This window comes from Cherax quadricarinatus, chromosome 38, assembly GCF_038502225.1.
Source record: "Cherax quadricarinatus isolate ZL_2023a chromosome 38, ASM3850222v1, whole genome shotgun sequence".
Lineage (NCBI taxonomy): Eukaryota > Metazoa > Arthropoda > Malacostraca > Decapoda > Parastacidae > Cherax > Cherax quadricarinatus.
In genome coordinates this window covers 16,042,127-16,068,390 of record NC_091329.1, presented here as the reverse complement: position 1 = coordinate 16,068,390, position 26,264 = coordinate 16,042,127, and the positions used below count along the sequence as shown (strand labels likewise).

Below are 26,264 nucleotides of genomic sequence, written 5' to 3'. Positions count from 1 at the left end.
CGTGATACAGTCAAGTTTCTGGGCCTCCTCTTTGATCGTAGGTTATCCTGGAAACCTCACATTACCTCTCTGAAGGCAACTTGTCACAGCCGGCTGAACCTTCTTAAAACCCTTGCTCATCTTTCGTGGGGAGCTGATCGTCGAACCCTCCTTCACCTACATTCCACCCTTATTTTATCGAAACTTGATTATGGTGACCAGATCTATTCAGCGGCATCTCCTGCTACTCTCTCTAGCCTTAACCCCATTCATCACCAAGGATTACGTTTATGCCTTGGTGCTTTTCGCTCTTCCCCTGTCGAAAGCCTCTATGCAGAAGCGAACGTTCCATCCTTATCCGATCGCCGTGATGCCCATTGCCTGCGCTACTATGTACGCTCTCATGATCTCCGCAATCCTTCCATTTATAGAATGGTCACTGATATTAGTAGACATTCTTTATTTGTTCGCCGCCCCTGCTTACTCCGTCCCTTCTCTCTTCGCCTTCATTCGCTCTTGTCTTCTCTTCAACTACCACCTTTCTATGTACATGTAGCATCACACTTTTCCCTACCCCCCTGGGAAGTTCCAGCTGTTCGAGTCTGTTCTTTCTCCCTCCCTTGCTCGAAAGCCCAACTGTCTACGGTCGCTTCCCGCTCTCTTTTTCTTGACCACTTTCACTCTCATTCTCATGCCATTGCTGTGTACACAGATGGCTCTAAGTCTTCTGACGGCGTAGGATTCGCAGCAGTGTTTCCGGACAGCGTCGTACAAGGGCATTTACTATCTTCAGCTAGTATTTTTACTGCTGAATTATATGCCATCCTTACAGCACTTATCCGTATTGCATCTATGCCTGTGTCATCATTTGTGGTTGTCTCAGACTCCCTTAGTGCTTTACAGGCTATACAAAAATTTGATACACCTCACCCCTTAGTCCTCCATATCCAACTTTGGCTACGCCGCATCTTTACTAAGCATAAAGATATTGTTTTTTGTTGGGTCCCTGGTCATGTTGACGTACAGGGCAATGAACAGGCAGACACTGCTGCGCGGTCAGCAGTACATGACCTACCAGTTTCTTATAGAGGTATTCCATGTACGGACTATTTTGCTGTAATATCTTCCCACCTTCACACCCGTTGGCAACAACGTTGGTCTACTATGCTCGGCAACAAACTTCAGTCTATTAAACCGAGTATAGGTTACTGGCCGTCTTCTTATCACCAGTGTCGAGGTTGGGAGACTACTCTCTCCCGTCTTCGCATTGGCCATACTCGTCTTACTCATGGATATCTCATGGAGAGGCGTCATGCTCCTCTCTGTGAGAATTGCCAAGCTCCATTATCAGTCAGCCACATTCTGTTGGACTGCCCACTTTATCAACGAGCACGCAGAATTTACCTCTGTCGTCGTCTTCGCCCCGCTGCTCTCTCTTTACCTTCCCTTCTCGCTGATGGACCCACCTTTCATCCGGACTCTCTCATTGACTTTTTGACAACGACTGACTTACTCCACAAATTTTGATACTTTCAGCCCTTTCTACTTGTATCTCTTGCTACCCTCTACCCCCGTACTATCCCCTGCCCCGCTGTTTTCTGTAACCTGCTGATCATCCCCCCTCCCTTCTGCCATCCAATTCCCTTGCTTCCTTCCCTACCCTGCAGCGCTGTATAGCCCTTGTGGCTTAGCGCTTCTTTTTGATTATAATAATAATAATAATTCATGCTCTTAAGAGCGGTACGCGCATCATTACCGTACAGAATGCTACCCAGGTTCATGAGCTCTCTCGTCTTTCCCATATCGATACTGTTCCTGTCACTCTTGAAAAACATCATTCCCTCAATTCTTGTAGTGGTACCGTCATTCTGCCCCATACCATAGTTCAACAAAATTTCCAGACATGTGGCACTGACATTCTTGAACAGCTGGAACTCCAAGATCTCCCAATCCTCAAGGTAGACGCTTACGTTCTTCCTGCCCACGGGCGGAGACGATACCCTAGCAATGTGGCTCGTTTAACTTTTGACAGCCGAGAACTCCCATCCTCAGTTTATATAGCAGGACATCGGTTACAAGTTCGAAAGGTGATCCCTACACCACAACAGTGTAGAAATTGCTGGCGATTTGGCCATCCAGCGAAATATTGCAGATCTATCGCCGAATGCCCAGTCTGTGGTGCGGATGACCATTCTAATACGTCTTGCAATCGATCTCCCTCTTGCCTTAACTGTCATGAGGCTCACCCTTCATACTCTCGCCATTGTCAAGTCTATTTAAACGAGCGGGAAATCCGTTACCTCAAAGAGACAGAAGGTCTCCCTTATGCCATGACAGTTTCTCATCTCCGCCTCCAAGGGAGACTCCCACGTGTTTCTTATTCCCGTGTTTCAAAACGTCCCCCCACTTCTGGTATCCCATCTTCTACACCCACCTCTGTGGTTACCTCTCCCATAGTCACTCCTGTATCTAATCCTTTTGCTGTCCTCGGCTCAGACGTCCCTACTTCAACGCCTCAGTCTGATCTCGCTTCTTCGTGTTCTCTCTCTCAAGCCTCAGTATCGACGAGACCTCGTACGACACCTCCTCCCAATCGTCCCTCTACTTCTCAAAAGTCAAAAAAAGGTCCGTTAACACCTACCCATCTTCCACCTCCTCATTTTACCCTCCCTGTCTCTGTCCCTGGTTCTCCCCCTCTCACTGGCTCAGTTACAAGTGTAGAGGTTCACCCTCCTCCTCGTACTGTACCTTCCTCCCCTGTTCCCTCCCAAGTTTCTTCCTCTTCTGCCACCTCCCAGGTTCCTGCCTCTTCTGTCCCCTGCCACGCTTCTCCAGTTCCCTCCACCCTTTCGCCCCCCCCCCTACCTTGGTACAGTCCAATACAGTTCCAATCTTTACTCATCCTTCCCCTACCATTTCCAATATTGTCTCCCATACGATGTCTCTGAATTCCGAAACACTTGAAGCAATCTCTGAATATATTGCAGAGACCAAACCATCAATGGACACTGATCCACCTTCCGCTCTTTCTCTCTCCTCTACTCCATCTGCACAACTCCTTTCTTCACAGCGCACCGTTCCTTCGCTGCTTGAACGTTTTCCACTGCCTCCGCATGTGGACTTTTCTAACCCCTCTAGTCCGTAGGAACCCTTACCTGCGGATTTCAAGTATATTTATCATTGCCAATCATGGCCTATTTACAGTGCAATATATGCGGCCTCAGGGGTAATCGGGGTGAGCTTCAGATGTTACTCTCCCAGTTTTCCCCTGTTGGTGTTTGCTTACAGGAACCAAAATTACACTCTGCTGTTATTTCTCCCATCTCAGGCTATAATTTATTGTATTCTTCAGATCCTTTTCCTGATGGGACCTTTAATGAAAGTGCCCTTCTTCTACGCACTGATATTCCGTACCATCAGCTATTTGTTCATACTTCTCTGCATTACACAGCAGCCCGTATCCACTTACATAGGTGGTATACGCTCTGTTCTTTATATCTCTCTCCTTCTTGGGCATTATCTATTCCGGATATTGCCTTCCTTGTTTCGTCATTACCGCCACCGATTCTGTTACTTGGTGATTTTAATGCCCACCATTTCCTCTGGGGGGGGTCTCACTGTGATTCCCGTGGAATTCAGTTAGAGGCTTTTCTTGCCACCCACCCCCTCCATGTTTTAAATACAGGTACTCACACCCATTTTGATCCTCGGACTCATACTCTCTCTTGCATCGATCTCTGTCTGCTCTTCCTCTGCCGCATTAGACTTCACTTGGTCTGTTCTCCCGGACTTACATGACAGTGATCATTTCCCAATCATTCTTACTTCCCCTTCATATTCGCCACCTCTTCGCACCCCACGCTGGCAATTTAATTGGGCAAATTGGAACCTTTACTCACACCTAACTGTTTTTAGAGAGGTTCCTTCTTCGTCCTCCATCGATGAGCTTTTACACCTCTTCTCGTCCTCCGTTTTCACCGCAGCTTCTCATTCTATACCCCAAACTTCGGGCAGGCATTCTCAGAAATGCGTGCCTTGGTGGTCTCCTGCTTGTGCTCGTGCAGTACGTTTGAAACGCGCTGCATGGGGCAGGTACTGGTACAATAGAACCACAGAGAGACTCCTTGATTTTAAACAGAAGCGTGTGATCGCTCGCCGTGTCATCCGTGATGCTAAACGCACTTGCTGGCGAGGTTATGTCTCCACCATCACCTCTGCTTCCTCTATGAGTGCAGTCTGGAAAAAAGTACGAAAACTGAGTGGTAAATATTTTCCTGACCCGGCTCCTGTTCTGCGGGTTGCCGGTGTTGATATAGCAAACCCACTAGATGTTGCCAATGAAATTGGCAATCATCTGGTCCGTATTTCTCAGGGACTCCATCTATGCCCCTCATTTCTTTCCTCAAAGTCTGCCAGAGAGTTAGCAAGCACCCTTGGACTTTTCTTCTCTCAGAGAAGAACAATATAATGTGCCTTTTACACTTCAAGAACTGGAGGCAACACTCTCAGCTTGTCGATCGTCGGCAGCTGGGCCTGACGACATTCATATTCGTATGCTACAACATTTACATCAGTCAGCCCTTGCAGTCCTATTACGCCTTTACAATCTTATTTGGTCACAAGGAGTTCTTCCACAGCTGTGGAATTCCGCCATTGTTCTCCCTTTCCGCAAACCAGGCACTACGGGACATGAAACCTCCCATTATCGTCCCATTGCTCTTACCAGTGCAGTTTGCAAAGTGATGGAACGCCTAGTAAATAGACGTTTAGTGTGGTATTTAATGAGACACAACAGTCTCTCCACTTGTCAATATGGCTTTCGTAAGGGACGTTCTACCATAGACCCCTTACTACACTTGGATACATATGTTCGTAATGCCTTTGCGAATAACCACTCAGTTATTGCCATATTTTTTGACCTTGAGAAGGCATATGACACAACTTGGAGGTATAATATTTTAGCCCAAGCCCACTCCTTAGGCCTTCGAGGCAATCTACCATCCTTCCTTAAGAACTTTTTAACTGACAGGCATTTCCGTGTTCGGGTTAATAATGTGCTCTCCCTGGACTTTATCCAAGCTGAAGGTGTCCCCCAAGGATGTGTTCTGAGCACAACACTTTTTCTCCTTGCTATTAATGATTTGGCCTCTAGTCTTCCATCAAATATTTGGTCATCACTCTATGTTGATGACTTTGCTATTGCCTGTGCAGGCACTGACTGTCACCTCATTACAGTTTCTCTCCAACATGCAGTCGACCGTGTTTCCAATTGGGCCACCACACGTGGGTTTAAATTTTCCAGCACTAAAACTCACCAAATTACTTTCACTAGACGCTCTGTCATCTCCGATCATCCTTTGTACCTCTATGGCTCCCGTATCCCTGAACATGATACAGTCAAGTTTCTGGGCCTCCTCTTTGATCGTAGGTTATCCTGGAAACCTCACATTACCTCTCTGAAGGCAACTTGTCACAGCCGGCTGAACCTTCTTAAAACCCTTGCTCATCTTTCATGGGGAGCTGATCGTCGAACCCTCCTTCGCCTACATTCCACCCTTATTTTATCGAAACTTGATTATTGTGACCAGATCTATTCAGCGGCATCTCCTGCTACTCTCTCTAGCCTTAACCCCATTCATCACCAAGGATTACGTTTATGCCTTGGTGCTTTTCGCTCTTCCCCTGTCGAGAGCCTCTATGCAGAAGCGAACGTTCCATCCTTATCCGATCGCCGTGATGCCCATTGCCTGCGCTACTATGTACGCTCTCATGATCTCCGCAATCCTTCCATTTATAGAATGGTCACTGATATTAGTAGACATTCTTTATTTGTTCGCCGCCCCTGTTTACTCCGTCCCTTCTCTCTTCGCCTTCATTCGCTCTTGTCTTCTCTTCAACTACCACCTTTCTATGTACATGTAGCATCTCACTTTTCCCTACCCCCCTGGGAAGTTCCAGCTGTTCGAGTCTGTTCTTTCTCCCTCCCTTGCTCGAAAGCCCAACTGTCTACGGTCACTTCCCGCTCTCTTTTTCTTGACCACTTTCACTCTCATTCTCATGCCATTGCTGTGTACACAGATGGCTCTAAGTCTTCTGACGGCATAGGATTCGCAGCAGTGTTTCCGGACAGCATCGTACAAGGGCATTTACTATCTTCGGCTAGTATTTTTACTGCTGAATTATATGCCATCCTTACAGCACTTATCCGTATTGCATCTATGCCTGTGTCATCATTTGTGGTTGTCTCAGACTCCCTTAGTGCTTTACAGGCTATACAAAAATTTGATACACCTCACCCCTTAGTCCTCCGTATCCAACTTTGGCTACGCCGCATCTTTACCAAGCATAAAGATATTGTTTTTTGTTGGGTCCCTGGTCATGTTGACGTACAGGGCAATGAACAGGCAGACACTGCTGTGCGGTCAGCAGTACATGACCTACCAGTTTCTTATAGAGGTATTCCATTTACGGACTATTTTGCTGCAATATCTTCCCACCTTCACACTCGTTGGCAACAATGTTGGTCTACTATGCTCGGCAACAAACTTCAATCTATTAAACCGAGTATAGGTTACTGGCCGTCTTCTTATCACCAGTGTCGAGGTTGGGAGACTACTCTCTCCCATCTTCGCATTGGCCATACTCGTCTTACTCATGGATATCTCATGGAGAGGCGTCTTGCTCCTCTCTGTGAGAATTGTCAAGCTCCATTATCAGTCAGCCACATTCTGTTGGACTGCCCACTTTATCAACGAGCACGCAGAATTTACCTCTGTCGTCGTCTTCGTTCCGCTGCTCTCTCTTTACCTTCCCTTCTCGCTGATGGACCCACCTTTCATCCGGACTCTCTCCTTGACTTTTTGACAACAACTGACTTACTTCACAAATTCTGATACCTTCAGCCCTTTCTACTTCAATCTCTTGCTACCCTCTACCCCCGTACTATCCCCTGCCCCGCTGTTTTCTGTAACCTGCTGATCATCCCTCCTCCCTTCTGCCATCCAATACCCTCGCTTCCTTCCCTACCCTGCAGCGCTGTATAGCCCTTGTGGCTTAGCGCTTCTTTTTGATTATAATAATAATAATCTAGCATCAAGTTTAGCGTCTTTATTCTTTCACAGTGCTCAACTCTAGCTTCTAAGAGTAAACCTTCCAATGTCATTGACATTGGACCTTCCAAAGTCTTTGAGCGTGGCTGATCAGATGGGCTCCACACTGGAGCTGTATATTCCAGTATGAGCCTGATGTGTGTTGTGTAGTTTTAATAAATTCGCTATAGAGGTTTCTGAAGGTTATGAGAGATTTGTTAAGTTTCATATAGGATTCCAGAGTCGTACAGTTAATGTGCTCTTCCAGTGATATGTTCATTGTAATGTTTACTCTCATGTCCTTTTATATCATCAATATTTAAAATTTCTCACCTTCGAAGTTGTTCCATATATCCGGTCTTCAGTCTTTTTCTCCTAATTGCATGACTTAGTACTTATTCGGATTGATCTGCACTCTAAGCAGCCCTGGTGGCCGTCTCCTCAACTATCTCACATAAGTAAATATACATATAAGGGATTCGAGCAAATCTTGCAGACCGTTTACAAATATCATAAACTGGAGCGACCCTGGTACTGATCCTTAAGGGTCCCCACTTTGAGCTACCCTCGATCATCTGCAAACATCCTGTTTGTGTCTGCTGTTTTCCAGGTACTCCTTGATGTGTATCTACTCACCTAGTTGTGGTTGCAGGGGTCGATTCACAGCTGGCCCCGCCTCTTCACTGGTCGCTACTAGGTCACTTCCTGCTCCATGAGCTTTATCATACCTCTTCTTAAAGCTATGTATGGATCCTGACTCCACTACGTCAGTTCCCAGACTATTCCACTTCCTGACAACTCTGTTACTGAAGAAATACTTCATAACATCCCTGTGATTCATTTGAGTCTTCAACTTCCATCTGTGACCCCTTGTTGATGTGTCCCATCTCTGGAATATCCTGTCTGTCTACCTTGTCAATTCCTCTGAGTATTTTATATGTAATCATATCCCTCTCTCTCTCCTGTCCTCCAGTGTCATCAGGTCGATTTCCCTTAACCTCTCCTCGTAGGACATGCCCCTTAGCTCCGGGACTACTGTTGTTGCAAACCTTTGCACTTTCTCTAATTTCCTTATGTACTTGGCCAGGTGTGGGTTCCAAACTGGTGCTGCATGCTCCAATATAGGCCTGACATACACGGTGTACAGGATCCAGAACTGTGTGTGTGTGTGTGTGTGCGTGTGCGCGCGTGTGTGCGTGTGCGTGTGCGTGCGTGCGTGTTTACATGTATATGCGAACTATTGTTTGTGTACCAGCGTGAGCATTATTAAGGCTTGTGACTGGTGGAGAGGCCACGTCTTCTCACCTCATGGCTGCTGCTGCTGCCTCCCTCTGTTACCATTACCAAGCTTTTAATGTCTTAATAACAAGCTGATAAATGTTCTCACTGAAGTTATCCACCCCTAAGACAATATTCAGTGAAGGCTTATCAAGATATCTACAGTTGCCGTACTCTAAAAGTCTGTTCTGTGTCTTCCCTTCCTCCTCCCGCCCCGCCCGCCCTTCCTGGCCGCCCACCCTGGCCGCCCACTACAGCACTCTGAGAAGGTAGTACCATGTGTTTCTCACCTTCTCCGTGCATGAAAGCTATAGGAGTCAGTTGATCTTGGTATAGCTGGCAGGATCACCCACAGGTCACCACCAAAGATGGTCTTCAAATTATATTTTGTTTTAAGCATATCAATGCTGTTTTAAATATCTAGTTTTCTCATTATTTGCTGAATCATGTAATTTTATCTATTGATTCTATTAAGTATTAAAAAAGTACATAATGTCACGCCTAATAGCATAAAGATATCGAGGTGGAACCTTGGTAATCTCGTCACAGTAATGGAACCTGTTGTCAGGGTAACCTTAATTATCATAACATTGTACACTATTTACAAGGTATTTACAGTCATGAAATTTTCCCTTAAAAGTAAGTCAAGATTGTACCGTAAAGTATTAAACTATTACATGGCTCAAAAAAAAATAAAAATAAAAAAAAGGCTGTTCCCCCTAATAATATATGAATTTCATTCTTTAGGACACACCATGAAAACGCACTCTTTAACATCAAAGAATGTTGTCGGTATGCAACCTGCTACACCTTGTCAGTTTGAAGGGTTTCCCTCCCCCCTAAATGGCCGACGCATGTTCGCTGCACCTCCTCTTTCTGCTCCTCTTGTATACCAGCACCTCGTTACTGGATGTCTGGCACACTTCTTTGCTCTTTGCCTTCTTCTTTGCCGAGTGGTGTCTAGCGCATGTCATACCCATTTAGGCTGCTGCTCAGACCGTTACATTACAGCAAGCCAAAGCATTATTTTCTTACTGTCTCTATTCCCTACTCACATTTCACGACACGATTTATACGACAAATTCATAGACATCAAAACACGTTTGGGAATTGTAATATTTAATATATATTTAATTATAATATTTCAAGAAAGTGTACTTTAAATATTATATGAGATTCGTGCACAAAGGCATGGAAGGTTTCACCGACTTACCCAATGGAATATATTTAGACCGTCATGAAAAGAGCTGTACTGTGTTAAGATTATATTTCGTCCTGGAAGATGGTAGGATTTCTACTTCCGTGTGAGAGTCTGTGACCAGAGGCAGGAACCACATAGCTGAAGGTCCGTTGACGCTCGCTTACATGTTTTCTGCTAGAGACACGTAGTTGACGTGTTCTTCCATAAATACACTGTTAGGGGCCATTTTTTCACAGCCAAGTGTAAATTTACTCAGGGTGACAATTACAAGATTAAAGAGTCCTTCTTTGCTTGTGCTTGTGTATACTGTTACACTGATGCTCAGATGGTCTCGTCGTTTATGGTCAGGATAAACTGTAGCCAAAGATTAATCATTAATCATTAAAACTTAAGCGAAATGCAGTTTGTAACAAATTGTCTCTGGAACCCATAACAATCATATACTACATGCATTAAGTGCTGGAGATAATGATTTCAAATGTGTATTATTCTGAAACAGATATTTGTTTAAATTTTAAATTCAAGAGAGAATCAATGGTTTGCAAAGTATTTATGCAGTATCTAGCAGAAGTTATTGAGCGAGAGCCTTGTCTGTCTGATGTACAAGCTGGAGCATCCATTCCAACTTCATTCAGAATATTTGCTGCTAAATTGTTGAAGCTTGGAATTGTAAACAGGCTAAAGAGATCCGATTATTTTCAAAACTGCTTGTGATTAATATTTTGAATATGTTGTATCCAAGTAAAAACTATATTATAAAAACTTAGTAAACATAAAATAGTTAGGGGTGAAAGTTCCCTCTCCCTAGCCACTGGAGCATAACACATGCATGATGTCGCGAGCGTTCCTACTTACTGCACTGTTTTCCCACACGAGTGTACACAAACATACGCACACCCCCACACGAAGAGATGCACACACACATGAATAAATACACACAAACATATGAACACACGAGCATGCCCCAGTGCACCTCAACTCCCCCCCCCATCCACCCACTAAGGGACACCGTACCTCTTGAAGTGAGGGAGAGAGCAAGTCTTGGCCAAAGGATGGAGAGTTACACATTGATGCATGTCAAACTAGGGCAGCTCGCAGGCCCACGCACTCACTAACTCATGTGACTCACTGACGTGAGGGGTCGGACCGACCGGACGTGACCTGTTATCAAGAAACTAGTGGGTTCATAAATGTCGGGCCATGTTCCGCAACCCATGAGCCGGAGTAGCCTGACCGCAGCTGTGATCTGAACGCAGCCAGTGGCGCAGCCCAGAAGGGGAGGCGGGGGCTGAAGCCCCGGATGCAAATACTTTTTTTTTTTAAATTAATGACTAATTTTTACTGTATTGACCAGTGACCACGAAAGCTTGATAGTTAAAATTTCACATACATACAGACTGAAAATCATACATTTCTTTAAAAAGATTTCTTTTGCTTCTTTTTTCTTTAACTTCTTATGACTTGAAATCCTGGCTTAATTAAGCGCCTAAACTGAATTTTTGGCTTAAACTCCCATCCAAATTGGAATCGTGGGTGAGCACTATCTAAACTCGAGGCCCAAAACCCGAACTTAACCAACCCTGGCTGCGATCTTAAACAATGAGCCGAACTTAATCGACCTTGGCTATGATCAGACTCTGTGCCCCATGAACAAGCCTTGACCAGGCTTACCATGAGTGGGATTTGACCGATAATGAGACTAATCTGAAACCCTGGCACATGCCTCTGACCAGACCCACCCACAATAATAATAATAATAATAATAATAATAATTGTATTTTCTACAAGTACATGTACAAGGTATACAGGCCTAGCTGACATCAGTGACATATTACTATATAGAGCTGTATGACCCTTGTAGGTTTAGCGCTTTTTTTATTATAATTACTGTATAGAAAGCCCCTTGTTATGCAGAGCGTTTCGGGCAAATTAGGTCAGTTTTGTCCCAGGATGCGACCCACACCAGTCGACTAGCTCCCAGGTACCCATTTTACTGATGGGTGAACATAGACAACCAGTGTAAAGAAACGTGGCTAATGTTTCTACCCTCGCTGGAAATCGAACCAAGACCCTCGCCGTGTGAAGCGAGAGCTTAAGCCACCAGGCCACGACGCCTGGTACCATGAAACCAGGACATGAGACTTCATCAACACTCCCCCCTCCCGCTCCGACAGCGACCCACCACCTTGACTTAACAGAACCTTGACTGGGATCCAAAAGACTAGGGTTGTGCATCTTGAAAGTAGAACCATGTACCCAAGCTGCCTTGTGATGTACGCTCCTTCCCTTCTCTCCATATATGTAGAATCACATTAAAAAAAAAATATCCCCCCCCCCTCTTAAATTGCTCATTTTTAAAAAAGCGGTTTTTTTTTTATCTTCTGTTGCATTAAAGTACTCCCATATAAATTATATATTAATTAATAAGCTGGCATCTTTTTTTTTATTGTTCTAACATTATTGTAATTAACGAACACGTGCTAATTATTAGGCTGTATTTTTCCATATATCAATTACCCAAATCTTCATAAATACTCATAGAGAATTAGAATTAATTTTGTCTTGATATATTGCACCAAATTTTGCGCTGTTTTTTTTTTTCTGTATGCTCTATTTGTATGCATATTTTAGTTAGACATTTTTAGTTAATTAATTATAAAGTTGATAAACAAATGATTATCACTTCACATTACTGAAATATAAATGAATGTCATTTTTTATATTCTTCGCTGTTGCTATGGTGTTTGATGCTCTCTGCCCACACTTCCAGTCTCTTCGCCAAGACCAAGGTGGGCATGTTGAGGTCCTGCAACGGGGGAGACATGCGGGAGTCCTGTAATTACTACTCCACTGAGTCCTTCCAGGATTCCAGAGATAACTCCTTCAGGTACATTAACATCTTGAGGTTTTTTTTTTCAAGTTACACCCGCCTATGACATATGTCCTCGCTATCTGTTTCACCGGTAACACGTGTCCTTCACTTGTTTTATCTATAACATGTGTCTTTAACTATCTTGTCTATAATATCCTTTTCCTGTTGTCTCACGCATAACATGTGTCCTACCTCATATGATTCACTTATAACGCGTTTCCTCTATCGCTTCTTACCTAAAACAAGTGTCCTTTACTTCTCTTATTTATAACGAGTGTCCTTTACCACCTGTCTCATCTATAAAATATGTCCTTCATATATCTCGCCAATTACACCTGTTCTCCATCTCTCGCCTACCCCTTTTTCTCAAGCTGCTTCAGCTATATCCCTGACTTTAACAGCCACATGTTTACTGATTAAGAAAAATGCTCACCCGTCTTCCTAGATGTTCATACGCATACACTTAGTAAACATAAGTAGAATTGTAAGGTACCCGTAGAAGCAGAGAACTTCCGTGTAACTCTTTATGACGACAGCCAGCAGGAACTGAGGGACGCTATCCAAGAGGGACTTATGTATATGGGGATCCCCAGCAGCCGGCCTCGCTCCCCACGCAGCGAGTACTCTCCCAGGCAAGTATTCAGTACTCTTGTTTCGTTAGACTAACACCACCACCACCACACATGCAACATACAAATAGTTGACAGCCATCTTTATTTGAGATATAGTTAGGTGTGTGTGTTTTTCCTGGCCTGGTATCTTTGGTAAGTCCCAAGAGGACGGTGTGTGTGTGTTGTAGTGTTGGCTGGCCTATTCACCCCCTCTCCAGGCACAGTCCTCTTTCTGATTGGTCGTCCAGGTTCAGTACACCCTCTCCAAGCACAATCCTCATTAAAGTTGGTTGTCCAGGTCCAGTACACCCTCTCCAAGCACAGTCCTCGTTACGATTGGTCGTCCAGGTCTTCCCCAATCACCACTGGGTGTACGCATTGCTTCCCGTGAGTGTCACTGTCCAGACCTGGCGTGGAAACCGCTGCCTCTTATCTACGAGACGGATACAACCACTGGACCACGCCTTTACGCTCCGTGTCATTCACGTTGTGTATATGTCGCACTACTTCCCACGTCACGTATTTGCACGTACAAATACGTCATGTACGTCTCTATACGTCACATGTATGTAATGGCATGTGCGCGTATATTGTCATACGTACGTGTATGTGCGCGATTAAACCTTTGCACAAGCGATGCAACTCGCACCTTTCCACGTGTCACGTAATGTACTTTATATGCCCCTCATGTGACACTGTACGTCACAGGTGCCCCTTCATGTCATACCTGTACGTCATTGCTGCTCCTCATGTCACACCTGTACGTCATTACTGCTTCTCATGTCACACCTGTACGTCATAGATGCCCTTCACGTCATAAATGCTCCTCACATTGCATATGTCAAATATGCTCTCTCATGTCACACTTGCACGTCAAAGATCCCCCCTCCCTCCATGTCACACCAGTAAGTTACAGATGCCTCTCACGTAACGTGCAGCATATATGCCCCTTTCATGTCGCATACTTATCACACCCTGTACCATAAACCTTGTATGTCATACCCAGTATGCCACACCCTGTACCTTAAACCTTGTATGTCACACCCAGTATGCCACACCCTGTATCTCAAACCTTGTATGTCATACCCAGTATGCCACACCCTGTATCTCAAACCTTGTATGTCATACCCAGTATGCCACACCCTGTATCTCAAACCTTGTATGTTATACCCAGTATGCCACACCCTGTACCTCAAGCCTTGTATGTCATACCCAGTGTGCCACACCCTGTATCTGAAATCTTGTATGTCACACCCAATACGCCACACCCTGTTTGCCAATGTCCTGTACACAACACTTTGTACATCACCCCCTGTATGCCACACCTTATGTGTGACACCATGTAGGTCACGATGTGTATCATACCTTGTATACTACACAATGTGCATCACTAAATGTATAATACACCATATACGTCACAGCCTACACACCACACACTGTAAGTTATGCACTGTACGCCACACCCTGTATGACTAAGCGTTTGTCACACCCTGCATGTTAGTTACATCTACACCATACTATCACATATGTCACACCTTGTGCTTCACAACTTGTACATTACATCTAGTACTTCACATGATGTATACCACCCTTTGTCCCGTACAATGTATATCGCATGTACACACTTCTCTGAGAGCCACACTATGTAAATTGCATGTGCGTCACACCCTCTACATATACCATGCACGTCACGTGGTCACACCCTGTACGCCACACCCTGTATCGCAACATAAATCACCCTGCATGTCACGCCACACCTGTCTCAACATATGTCACACCTTGTGCGTCATCCACTGTACACTAGGCAATGTACATCACACCGTGTATCCCACTCCCTGTAAGAAACACATTGTATGTCACACTGTATGCCACCATGTATGTCACACCCTGAGTACCACACCCCGAATACAACACCCCTAATACCACACCCCGAATACCACACCCCTGTCACACCTTGTATGTCTCATCCTGTAGGCCTCTCCTATGCCTCACCCTATACATCTAGCCTTGTATGTCTCATCCTGTATGCACATCCATTATATATAAAACACACACACACACACACACACACACGTACATATACATGGTCTGACTTCATGTCTGTCAGTCACTTTTTTTTTTAATTTTTCTGATTTTCTTTTAATTTTATTATGGCAGTAATATCCTCAGATGAGAAAAGAATACATTTTAATACTTTAGCTGTTAGTGAGAACTTGCATAGATCTTCTTGGTGTAGGAGGTCACACCTGTCGGTGCCTCTCACGTAATGTTATTTTTTCTTTCTGCTTAATTTGCAACAGACTCGTGACTCTAAGAAAAATTCAAATAGAGATTTTTTTGGAGACTGAATAAAAATCACAACATCGTGGCTGGAACACTCCATATATAGCCTTCACAGCCTTGTACAAAGCCTTATACAGCAAGTTATGGTCCTGGCTACTGCTGTAAAGTGAAACATCGCTGTAATGTGAAATCACTGTAAAGTGAAACATCGCTGTAAAGTGAAACATCGTCTTTTTTTCACTTTAAAATGCATATAAAAGCTTGATAACATGAGCACTAGAGCTAGGCCTAAAAGAAAAGGCATGTACAGTACAGTACACACATTACTTAAAATATTTTCGTCCTTAGCTTATAGTGAATGGTGAATATATTTATTGTAGGGAGTCTCAATAAATGAATGGGTATAATTGAAAACTGCTGTATTAGCAAAAACGCTGTAAACCGAAGTGCCGTAAAGCAGGGCCTGCCTGTATTTAGACATGGCCCGTTATGGGGGGTGAGAGAGTGGGAAGGAAACCACAGGAGAAATCAGGTGAAGAGATGAAGAGAAACTGTGTGATCTGACATCTACCTCACTTCTTGAACTGTTTATTGACATCCTCCCGAGTCATATCTTCTGATATCTCCTCACTTGTTTTCCAGTTTTCTATATCCTCGCTCACTTGTGTCTTAATAACGACCCGAGGATGGACCACAACATTATCTCAAGTTTCCTCTCCTAAGTATACGTCATTATTGAATTCATTGAGCAAAACCCTGACATTGTACCCATCGCTATAAGCAGTAAAAAAATGCAAATATTTCCACTACATCTACGGCGATATTCACTGCCTTGTTGAACACCTTGTTCAAAACAGCCGAGTACTGTTTCAAGCTCTTGAACTCTAGTGATGAAGTTTAGATCTCATTCACTGTTAGCTAATGCGATCGCAGTTTCTCCCTATTCTCGAAAAAAATCGAAACTCTTTGCCCAAGATTTGATTAATCTCGGGCAGAGATTTAGGTTATTACGACATAGTTTCTTGCATTTTCACTATTAGCATAGCTAAGTTCTCTTTCTTTGTACTATTTGCCTTAGATATAATCTTAAACACCATTTAATGTTACAAATGGTTTTATTATTATTGCCATTGTTGTTATTATTGTTACTGTTATTTTTGTAAATTCCTTAACATATGTTTACAAAAATTGGAGAAAATTGTAACTCAAAAATTTATCTCTGAAGTTGTATACGCATTTGAATTCCATTTAATACATGTGTGTTAGGAAACTTAAACTTAAGATAAGTAGCCTAAACATTGACTTCTTGACATCATTGTCACATTGAGATTGTCACCTTCAACACTATCACCCCCACCATCCCACCTACACCACAACCATCCCACCTGTACCACAACCATCCCACCTATACCACAACCATCCCACCTATACCACAACCATCCCACCTATACCACAACCATTCCACCTACACCACAACCATCCCACCTACACCACGACCATTCCACCTACACCACAACCATTCCACCTACACCACAACCATTCCACCTACACCACAACCATCCCACCTACACCACAACCATCTCACCTACACCACAACCATCCTACCTACACCACAACCATCCCGCCTACACAACCATCCCACCTACACAACCATCCCACCTACACAACCATCCCACCTACACAACCATCCCGCCTACACCACAACCATCCCGCCTACACCACAACCATCCCGCCTACACCACAACCATCATACCTACAACACAACCATCCCACCTACAACACAATCATCCCACCTACACCACAACCATCTCATCTACACCACAACCATCCCACCTACAATACAACCATCCCACCTACAATACAACCATCCCACCTACAACACAACCATCTCACCTACAACACAACCATCCCACCTACACCACAACCATCTCACCTACACCACAACCATCTCACCTGCACCACAACCATCTCACCTACAACACAACCATCTCACCTACAACACAACCATCTCACCTACACCACAACCATCTCACCTGCACCACAACCATCTCACCTGCACCACAACCATCTCACCTACACCACAACCATCCCACCTACAACACAACCATCTCACCTACAACACAACCATCTCACCTACAACACAACCATCTCACCTACAACACAACCATCTCACCTACAACACAACCATCTCACCTACACCACAACCATCCCACCTACACCACAACCATCTCACCTACACCACAACCATCCCACCTACAACACAACCATCCCACCTACACCACAACCATCTCACCTACACCACAACCATCCCACCTACAACACAACCATCCCACCTACAACACAACCATCTCACCTACACCACAACCATCTCACCTACAACACAACCATCTCACCTACAACACAACCATCCCACCTACAACACAACCATCTCACCTACAACACAACCATCTCACCTACAACACAACCATCCCACCTACAACACAACCATCCCACCTACAACACAACCATCCCACCTACAACACAACCATCTCACCTACAACACAACCATCTCACCTACAACACAACCATCCCACCTACAACACAACCATCTCACCTACAACACAACCATCCCACCTACAACACAACCATCTCACCTACACCACAACCATCTCACCTACAACACAACCATCTCACCTACAACACAACCATCCCACCTACAACACAACCATCTCACCTACAACACAACCATCCCACCTACAACACAACCATCCCACCTACAACACAACCATCCCACCTACAACACAACCATCCCACCTACAACACAACCATCCCACCTACAACACAACCATCCCACCTACAACACAACCATCTCACCTACACCACAACCATCTCACCTACAACACAACCATCCCACCTACAACACAACCATCCCACCTACACCACAACCATCTCACCTACACCACAACCATCTCACCTACACCACAACCATCTCACCTACACCACAACCATCTCACCTACACCACAACCATCTCACCTACACCACAACCAACCATCTCACCTACACCACAACCAACCATCTCACCTACACCACAACCAACCATCTCACCTACACCACAACCAACCATCCCGCCTACACCACAACCATCTCACCTACACCACAACCAACCATCCCGCCTACACCACAACCATCCCACCTACACCACAACCATCCCACCTACACCACAACCATCTCACCTACACCACAACCATCTCACCTACACCACAACCATCCCACCTACACCACAACCAACCATCCCGCCTACACCACAACCATCTCACCTACACCACAACCAACCATCCCGCCTACACCACAACCATCCCACCTACACCACAACCATCCCACCTACACCACAACCATCTCACCTACACCACAACCATCTCACCTACACCACAACCATCCCACCTACACCACAACCAACCATCCCGCCTACACCACAACCATCTCACCTACACCACAACCATCTCACCTACACCACAACCATCTCACCTACACCACAACCATCTCACCTACACCACAACCATCTCACCTACACCACAACCATCTCACCTACACCACAACCATCTCACCTACACCACAAGCATCTCACCTACACCACAAGCATCTCACCTACACCACAACCATCTCACCTACACCACAACCATCCCGCCTACACCACAACCATCCCACCTACACCACAACCAACCATCCCGCCTACACCACAACCATCCCGCCTACACCACAACCATCTCACCTACACCACAACCATCTCACCTACACCACAACCATCCCGCCTACACCACAACCATCCCGCCTACACCACAACCATCCTGCCTACACCACAACCATCTCACCTACACCACAACCATCTCACCTACACCACAACCATCTCACCTACACCACAACCATCCCACCTACACCACAACCATCTCACCTACACCACAACCATCCCACCTACACCACAACCATCCATCCCGCCTACACCACAACCATCTCACCTACACCACAACCATCTCACCTACACCACAACCATCCCGCCTACACCACAACCATCCCACCTACACCACAACCATCTCACCTACACCACAACCATCCCACCTACACCACAACCAACCATCCCGCCTACACCACAACCATCTCACCTACACCACAACCATCCCGCCTACACCACAACCATCCCACCTACACCACAACCAACCATCCCGCCTACACCACAACCATCTCACCTACACCACAACCATCTCACCTACACAACCATCTCACCTACACCACAACCATCCCTCCTACACCACAACCATCTCACCTACACCACAACCATCCCACCTACACCACAGCCATCCCACCTACACCACAACCATCTCACCTACACCACAACCATCTCACCTACACCACAACCATCTCACCTACACCACAACCATCTCACCTACACCACAACCATCTCACCTACACCACAACCATCCCGCCTACACCACAACCATCCCACCTACACCACAACCAACCATCCCGCCTACACCACAACCATCTCACCTACACCACAACCATCCCACCTACACCACAACCATCCCACCTACACCACAACCATCTCACCTACACCACAACCATCCCACCTACACCACAACCATCCCACCTACACCACAACCAACCATCCCACCTACACCACAACCAACCATCCCGCCTATACCACAACCATCTCACCTACACCACAACCATCTCACCTACACCACAACCATCCCGCCTACACCACTACCATCCCACCTACACCACAACCAACCATCCCGCCTACACCACAACCATCTCACCTACACCACAACCATCCCGCCTACACCACAACCATCCCACCTACACCACAACCAACCATCCCGCCTACACCACAACCATCTCACCTACACCACAACCATCTCACCTACACCACAACCATCTCACCTACACCACAACCATCTCACCTACACCACAACCATCTCACCTACACCACAACCATCCCGCCTACACCACAACCATCCCACCTACACCACAACCAACCATCCCGCCTACACCACAACCATCTCACCTACACCACAACCATCTCACCTACACCACAACCATCCCACCTACACCACAACCATCCCACCTACACCCCAACCATCTCAACTACACCACAACCATCCCACCTACACCACAACCATCCCACCTACACCACAACCAACCATCCTGCCTACACCACAACCATCTCACCTACACCACAACCATCCCGCCTACACCACAACCATCCCACCTACACCACAACCATCCCGCCTACACCACAACCATCCCGCCTACACCACAACCATCCCACCTACACCACAACCAACCATCCCGCCTACACCACAACCATCTCACCTACACCACAACCATCTCACCTACACCACAACCATCTCACCTACACCACAACCATCCCGCCTACACCACAACCATCCCACCTACACCACAACCATCTCACCTACACCACAACTATCCCACCTACACCACAACCAACCATCCCGCCTACACCACAACCATCTCACCTACACCACAACCATCCCGCCTACACCACAACCATCCCACCTACACCACAACCAACCATCCCGCCTACACCACAACCATCTCACCTACACCACAACCATCCCACCTACACCACAACCATCCCGCCTACACCACAACCATCCCACCTACACCACAACCAACCATCCCGCCTACACCACAACCATCTCACCTACACCACAACCATCCCACCTACACCACAACCATCCCACCTACACCACAACCATCCCACCTACACCACAACCATCTCACCTACACCACAACCATCCCACCTACACCACAACCATCTCACTTACACCACAACCATCCCACCTACACCACAACCAACCATCCCACCTACACCACAACCATCCCGCCTACAACACAACCATCCCACCTACACCACAACCAACCATCTCACCTACACCACAACCATCCCACCTACACCACAACCAACCATCTCACCTACACCACAACCATCTCACCTACACCACAACCATCCCACCTACACCACAACCATCCCACCTACACCACAACCATCCCGCCTACACCACAACCATCCCGCCTACACCACAACCATCTCACCTACACCACAACCATCCCACCTACACCACAACCATCTCACCTACACCACAACCATCTCACCTACACCACAACCATCCCACCTACACCACAACCATCCCACCTACACCACAACCATCCCACCTACACCACAACCATCCCACCTACACCACAACCATCCCACCTACACCACAACCATCCCACCTACACCACAACCATCCCACCTACACCACAACCAACCATCCCGCCTACACCACAACCATCCCGCCTACACCACAACCATCTCACCTACACCACAACCATCCCACCTACACCACAACCATCCCACCTACACCACAACCATCCCACCTACACCACAACCATCCCACCTACACCACAACCATCCCGCCTACACCACAACCATCCCGCCTACACCACAACCATCTCACCTACACCACAACCATCCCACCTACACCACAACCATCTCACCTACACCACAACCATCCCACCTACACCACAACCATCTCACCTACACCACAACCATCCCACCTACACCACAACCATCCCACCTACACCACAACCATCCCACCTACACCACAACCATCCCACCTACACCACAACCATCCCACCTACACCACAACCAACCATCCCGCCTACACCACAACCATCCCGCCTACACCACAACCATCTCACCTACACCACAACCATCCCACCTACACCACAACCATCCCACCTACACCACAACCATCCCACCTACACCACAACCATCCCACCTACACCACAACCATCCCGCCTACACCACAACCATCTCACCTACACCACAACCATCTCACCTACACCACAACCAACCATCCCGCCTACACCACAACCATCCCACCTACACCACAACCATCCCACCTACACAACCATTCCACCTTCACAACCATCCCACCTACACAACCATCCCACCTACACAATTATTCCACCTACACAACCATTCCACCTACACAACCATTCCACCTTCAACACAACCATCCCACCTACACAACCATTCCACCTACACAACCATTCCACCTACACCACAACCATTCCACCTGCACCACAACCATCATCCCACAGTCAATGATCTCCCGCATCATTTTTCACTCTCCGAGTCATTCATCGTTTCACTCCGTCACTCATTATCTTTCACTCCACGCCATTCATTATCTTTCACTATTCCCCAGTTTTATCGTCGAGAAATAAGAGATGCCAATAAATCCATTTTGCTTCAGTGAATATACGTATGGTCACCTGCTGTGTGAGACTCCACTCTATGACCAGCGTCGTCCCTTGTGTATGCAGCAGTAAGTACTTAATTAACACTATGCACACAAAAGCATTCACTCTACGTTTGATTAGTTGAGTCAGTCACACTATGCACACATCAGTTACATTGTGTGTGTACGCTGTGTAAGTGTATTTATCACAGTAAATGTGCTCACTAATCACATCAGATACATCTGGCCATGTTCGCACACTTCACACCGTGTGTACGCACCAGTCACCAACCACACCGTATTTAATCACAGAAACGTTCATGCCACATGTGCATGTGACAGATTTCGTCCACATGGTTACCAGACCACATGCACAAAATTTGTTAAGAGGCCGCGTGGAGAGAGACACCCAGGTTGTGTAACAAGATTTAATTAAAACGTTTCGTTCTGTGTTGAGCTGTATTAAGCCACTACAGTCTCCACACAGAGCAAAACGTTGTTCCAGTAATATTTTGCATACCTGTCTATAATATGACGTTTCACCCCGAGGAGCAGTACTTTCAAAAGCATAAATGTAAATATCGCAAGGTATTTTATGCTGTGTATAAGGATGAAAATGATCAACCATCATAATGTAACCAGAAAATAAAGTTAAATACAATAACCTTAAAGTCATGGAAAAAATTCTCTTGTTTATAAAAAAAAGAGAAACGTATGTGAGATTTAAACTTATTTAATGTGATACTCGAAGCCTCGTTCCACGAGTTTATTATATTTGTGTGTCCGTGACGTGACGCAGTCTTAGAATTTGATGCAAATGATTATCAGTAAGACTTGAAATGCACTTTCTCTTCGAATTTCATTCGTGAACATGTTCGTAGATGTAAGGACACGTACTGTGACTGTAGCTAAAAACAAAAGTGTAGGTAAATGAGTAACACGTAATATGAAGGATTTTTTCACGTGCTAATTAATCTTGGATGTGATTTTTCATTCGTATTTACAAAAAAAAAGTAATGATATAAAGAAGGTTGGTTCTACAGAGATCTCAGATAGTCCTGGACATAAGTCCCAAATACTGTTTTCTTTAAGTCGTTCAGATAATTATCTGAACTTCACAGGCTTGCTGGAGATGCTGGTAACTTCTGGTGGGAGGAACACCATCGTCTGGTCACGATGCCTATCAGCCAGTGTGTGCCCTTGAAGAAATAGCTCTGATACTAAATATTTTATGTGACTATCCCTTAATGGTTTTGTAGTAGCGACATCTTTGTTATAAATGCAATTTTAGATATAAATCCAGATGTATTCCTATTCGTGGTTTGGTTAATAACGTCCTCGGCTCACACTAAGGGGTTCGGGATCGATACCTGGCACGGGTGTGAAACGCTGGGTATGTTACCTTACACCTGCCGCCCCCCTGTTCACCTATCAGTAAGTGGTTACCTGGATGTTAGTCGATTGTTGTGGGTCGCCTCCTGAGAGAAGATTGAAGGACCTCAACGGAAATAAGCCAGTCAGTCCCCGATGACAGACTTTACTGGGTTATCCTTAATGGTTAACTCTCCTGGTTTAAAATACCAGCAAAATCTTAACCATTTTACATTCCTAGTTCCTGTGTCTTTCGTTTATCCCTACGCTCTTGCGCTATCGTCCACTGGATGAATATAAGGGTCACAGTAAATATAAAGGCCACAGTGAATATAAGGGTCACATCGGCGGCAATCATATTATGAAACTATCCTGTCAAGTCAAAACTATAGTATAACGTTGATAGTCATAAACTGAAGATGATGGAACTACTCTGTAGTCAGGACACAGTTACATCGTCAGTCACTGGTATGACCCGACGAAATATTGCTGTTAATATGAGTCTACCAGAAATGTTTATACAAGTCAACAAGAATGATTTTATGGTGTTAATTGATGTTTGATGGCCTATTGTGTTGGATGGTCACAACCTGATCCTTATTTGTTCACCGTAGTTTCTCCCAGCAACGAGATATTTCTACACCGTAGTTGCCCCTGAACGCGACAATTTGTCCAAGAATATATCCGGATCCCAGAGGATGTTGTTGAAGTCTGTCCTTGCTTAGCTATGTCCTTGTTGAAATCTTTGTTGAAGGGTGTCTTCGTTTAAGTGTGTACTTGTGGTGCGTAGAACTCCTGTTAAGTGGCCGCTTCGGGAGAAGTTGTTTATACAATCTCGTTTCTGTTTCCTTTAATGACTGTGTTCCCTCTTTATTGCCTCTTGTTTCAGTTTCCTTTAATTCAATAATGTGTTGCTGCCTGTGAGAAGTTTCTCTAGTTTAAATGTCTTTGTGTGACAAGACCAGCATATTGTTTATGATTTCTTGGATATTATATATAGTTTGTTTTATCGTTGCTCTTTGAGAATTGCCTTTTTTTCAGGTTTAATACGTTTGTTAGCTTTTAATATGTCCCGTTTTGTTTGCCGAGATTTTCCCCGTTTTGCTTCCCTAAAGAATTTGTGTATACCCTCAAGCATTCCTTGGAAGTTGAAACATGCAGTACTCTTACCCCTCTGTTTCTCCATGTGGTATTTGTTATAACAGAAGAAACATCCGTTCCTTTTGCAACTACTTGTGTGTGTTTCGGAATATTATTAGTAAGGTGTAAGAGTAACCTTATTTAACTGTGTTCCTCAGCCGGGATATAGAATCACTGGGTATCAACGGAGGTTGCAAGATCCACGGTCCCGCAGCGCTGGCCGATGACTTGGGTGTCGGTCTCAACGGGAACGTGGGGTCTCCGGGCAGGGGCACTACTGAGAACGGTAGTACCCAGTACTGCCCAGAGGTCATAAAGGCCTTCGAGGGCGTCAGATTCATCGCCGAGCACACACGCAGGGAGGAGGAGTCCTGTAAGGTTAGTGTGTTAGGGTTGGGGTGGTTGTGTTGGGGTGTTAATTACCTGTTGTCAAAAGCATCGGTCGATGAGTCATGGCCTGTTTTGTGTGCGCCCGGGGATGAGACTGAGTTTTAATATAACTAGAAGCGTGTACATGGAAGTTTTAATACTCCTTACATTATGATCTGAATACGTTTACTAAGTTTTATAACCAATAACATTAGATTAAAAACAGTGTAAGTTTATATTTTTGTTAGATTTTAGTGGGCGATCAAGGAGGGAGGGGTTATGGCGATGGAAAAATTTAATAATTAGAGATATGACTAACTCAGTGTTTCTCTTAAGGTGAAAGAGGACTGGAAGTATGTGGCGATGGTGCTGGATAGGTTGTTCTTGTGGATCTTTACCCTGGCCGTTCTTTTGGGCACGGCCGGAATCATTCTACAAGCACCTACGCTATACGACGACCGTTTGCCCATCGACATCGTCTACTCGGAGATCGGATCCATCAAGAATCAGCCGAAGACGACCGCAGCCCCATCCAGTGTAACCTGAGGAGTGTTACAGTGGAGTGCTGCTTGGGGCAGCAGCATAGTCAAACCAACACACTGTAGCCACAAAGTGATTGAGACACCTCACCTTCTCGGCGCTTGTGACCACAACTAGCTCAGATATATATTATATGCACAACATATACAACATTTCGAATGGACCACGGGCTTACTACAGTACAAGAAACGATCAGTTTAATTGTTGCCCTCATGTGTAGTAGCAAGACTATAAATGTAAATCTT

At 45.4% G+C, this 26,264-nt stretch overlaps 1 protein-coding gene across 3 annotated transcripts in view; it reads left to right on the top strand.

Moving 5' to 3' along the window:
* LOC128692869 (acetylcholine receptor subunit alpha-like) overlaps window positions 1–26,258 on the top strand; it is a 440,278-nt gene extending 414,020 nt beyond the window's left edge. For all 3 annotated transcript variants that reach the window (XM_070092139.1, XM_070092138.1, XM_070092140.1), the window contains 4 exons: window positions 12,317–12,433; window positions 12,955–13,050; window positions 25,269–25,488; window positions 25,816–26,258. In XM_070092139.1, coding sequence (XP_069948240.1) covers window positions 12,317–12,433; window positions 12,955–13,050; window positions 25,269–25,488; window positions 25,816–26,025 — 643 coding nt within the window. In that variant the 3' untranslated portion in view covers window positions 26,026–26,258. The remainder of the gene's footprint in view (window positions 1–12,316; window positions 12,434–12,954; window positions 13,051–25,268; window positions 25,489–25,815) is intronic.
* Window positions 26,259–26,264: the final 6 nt, after the last annotated feature.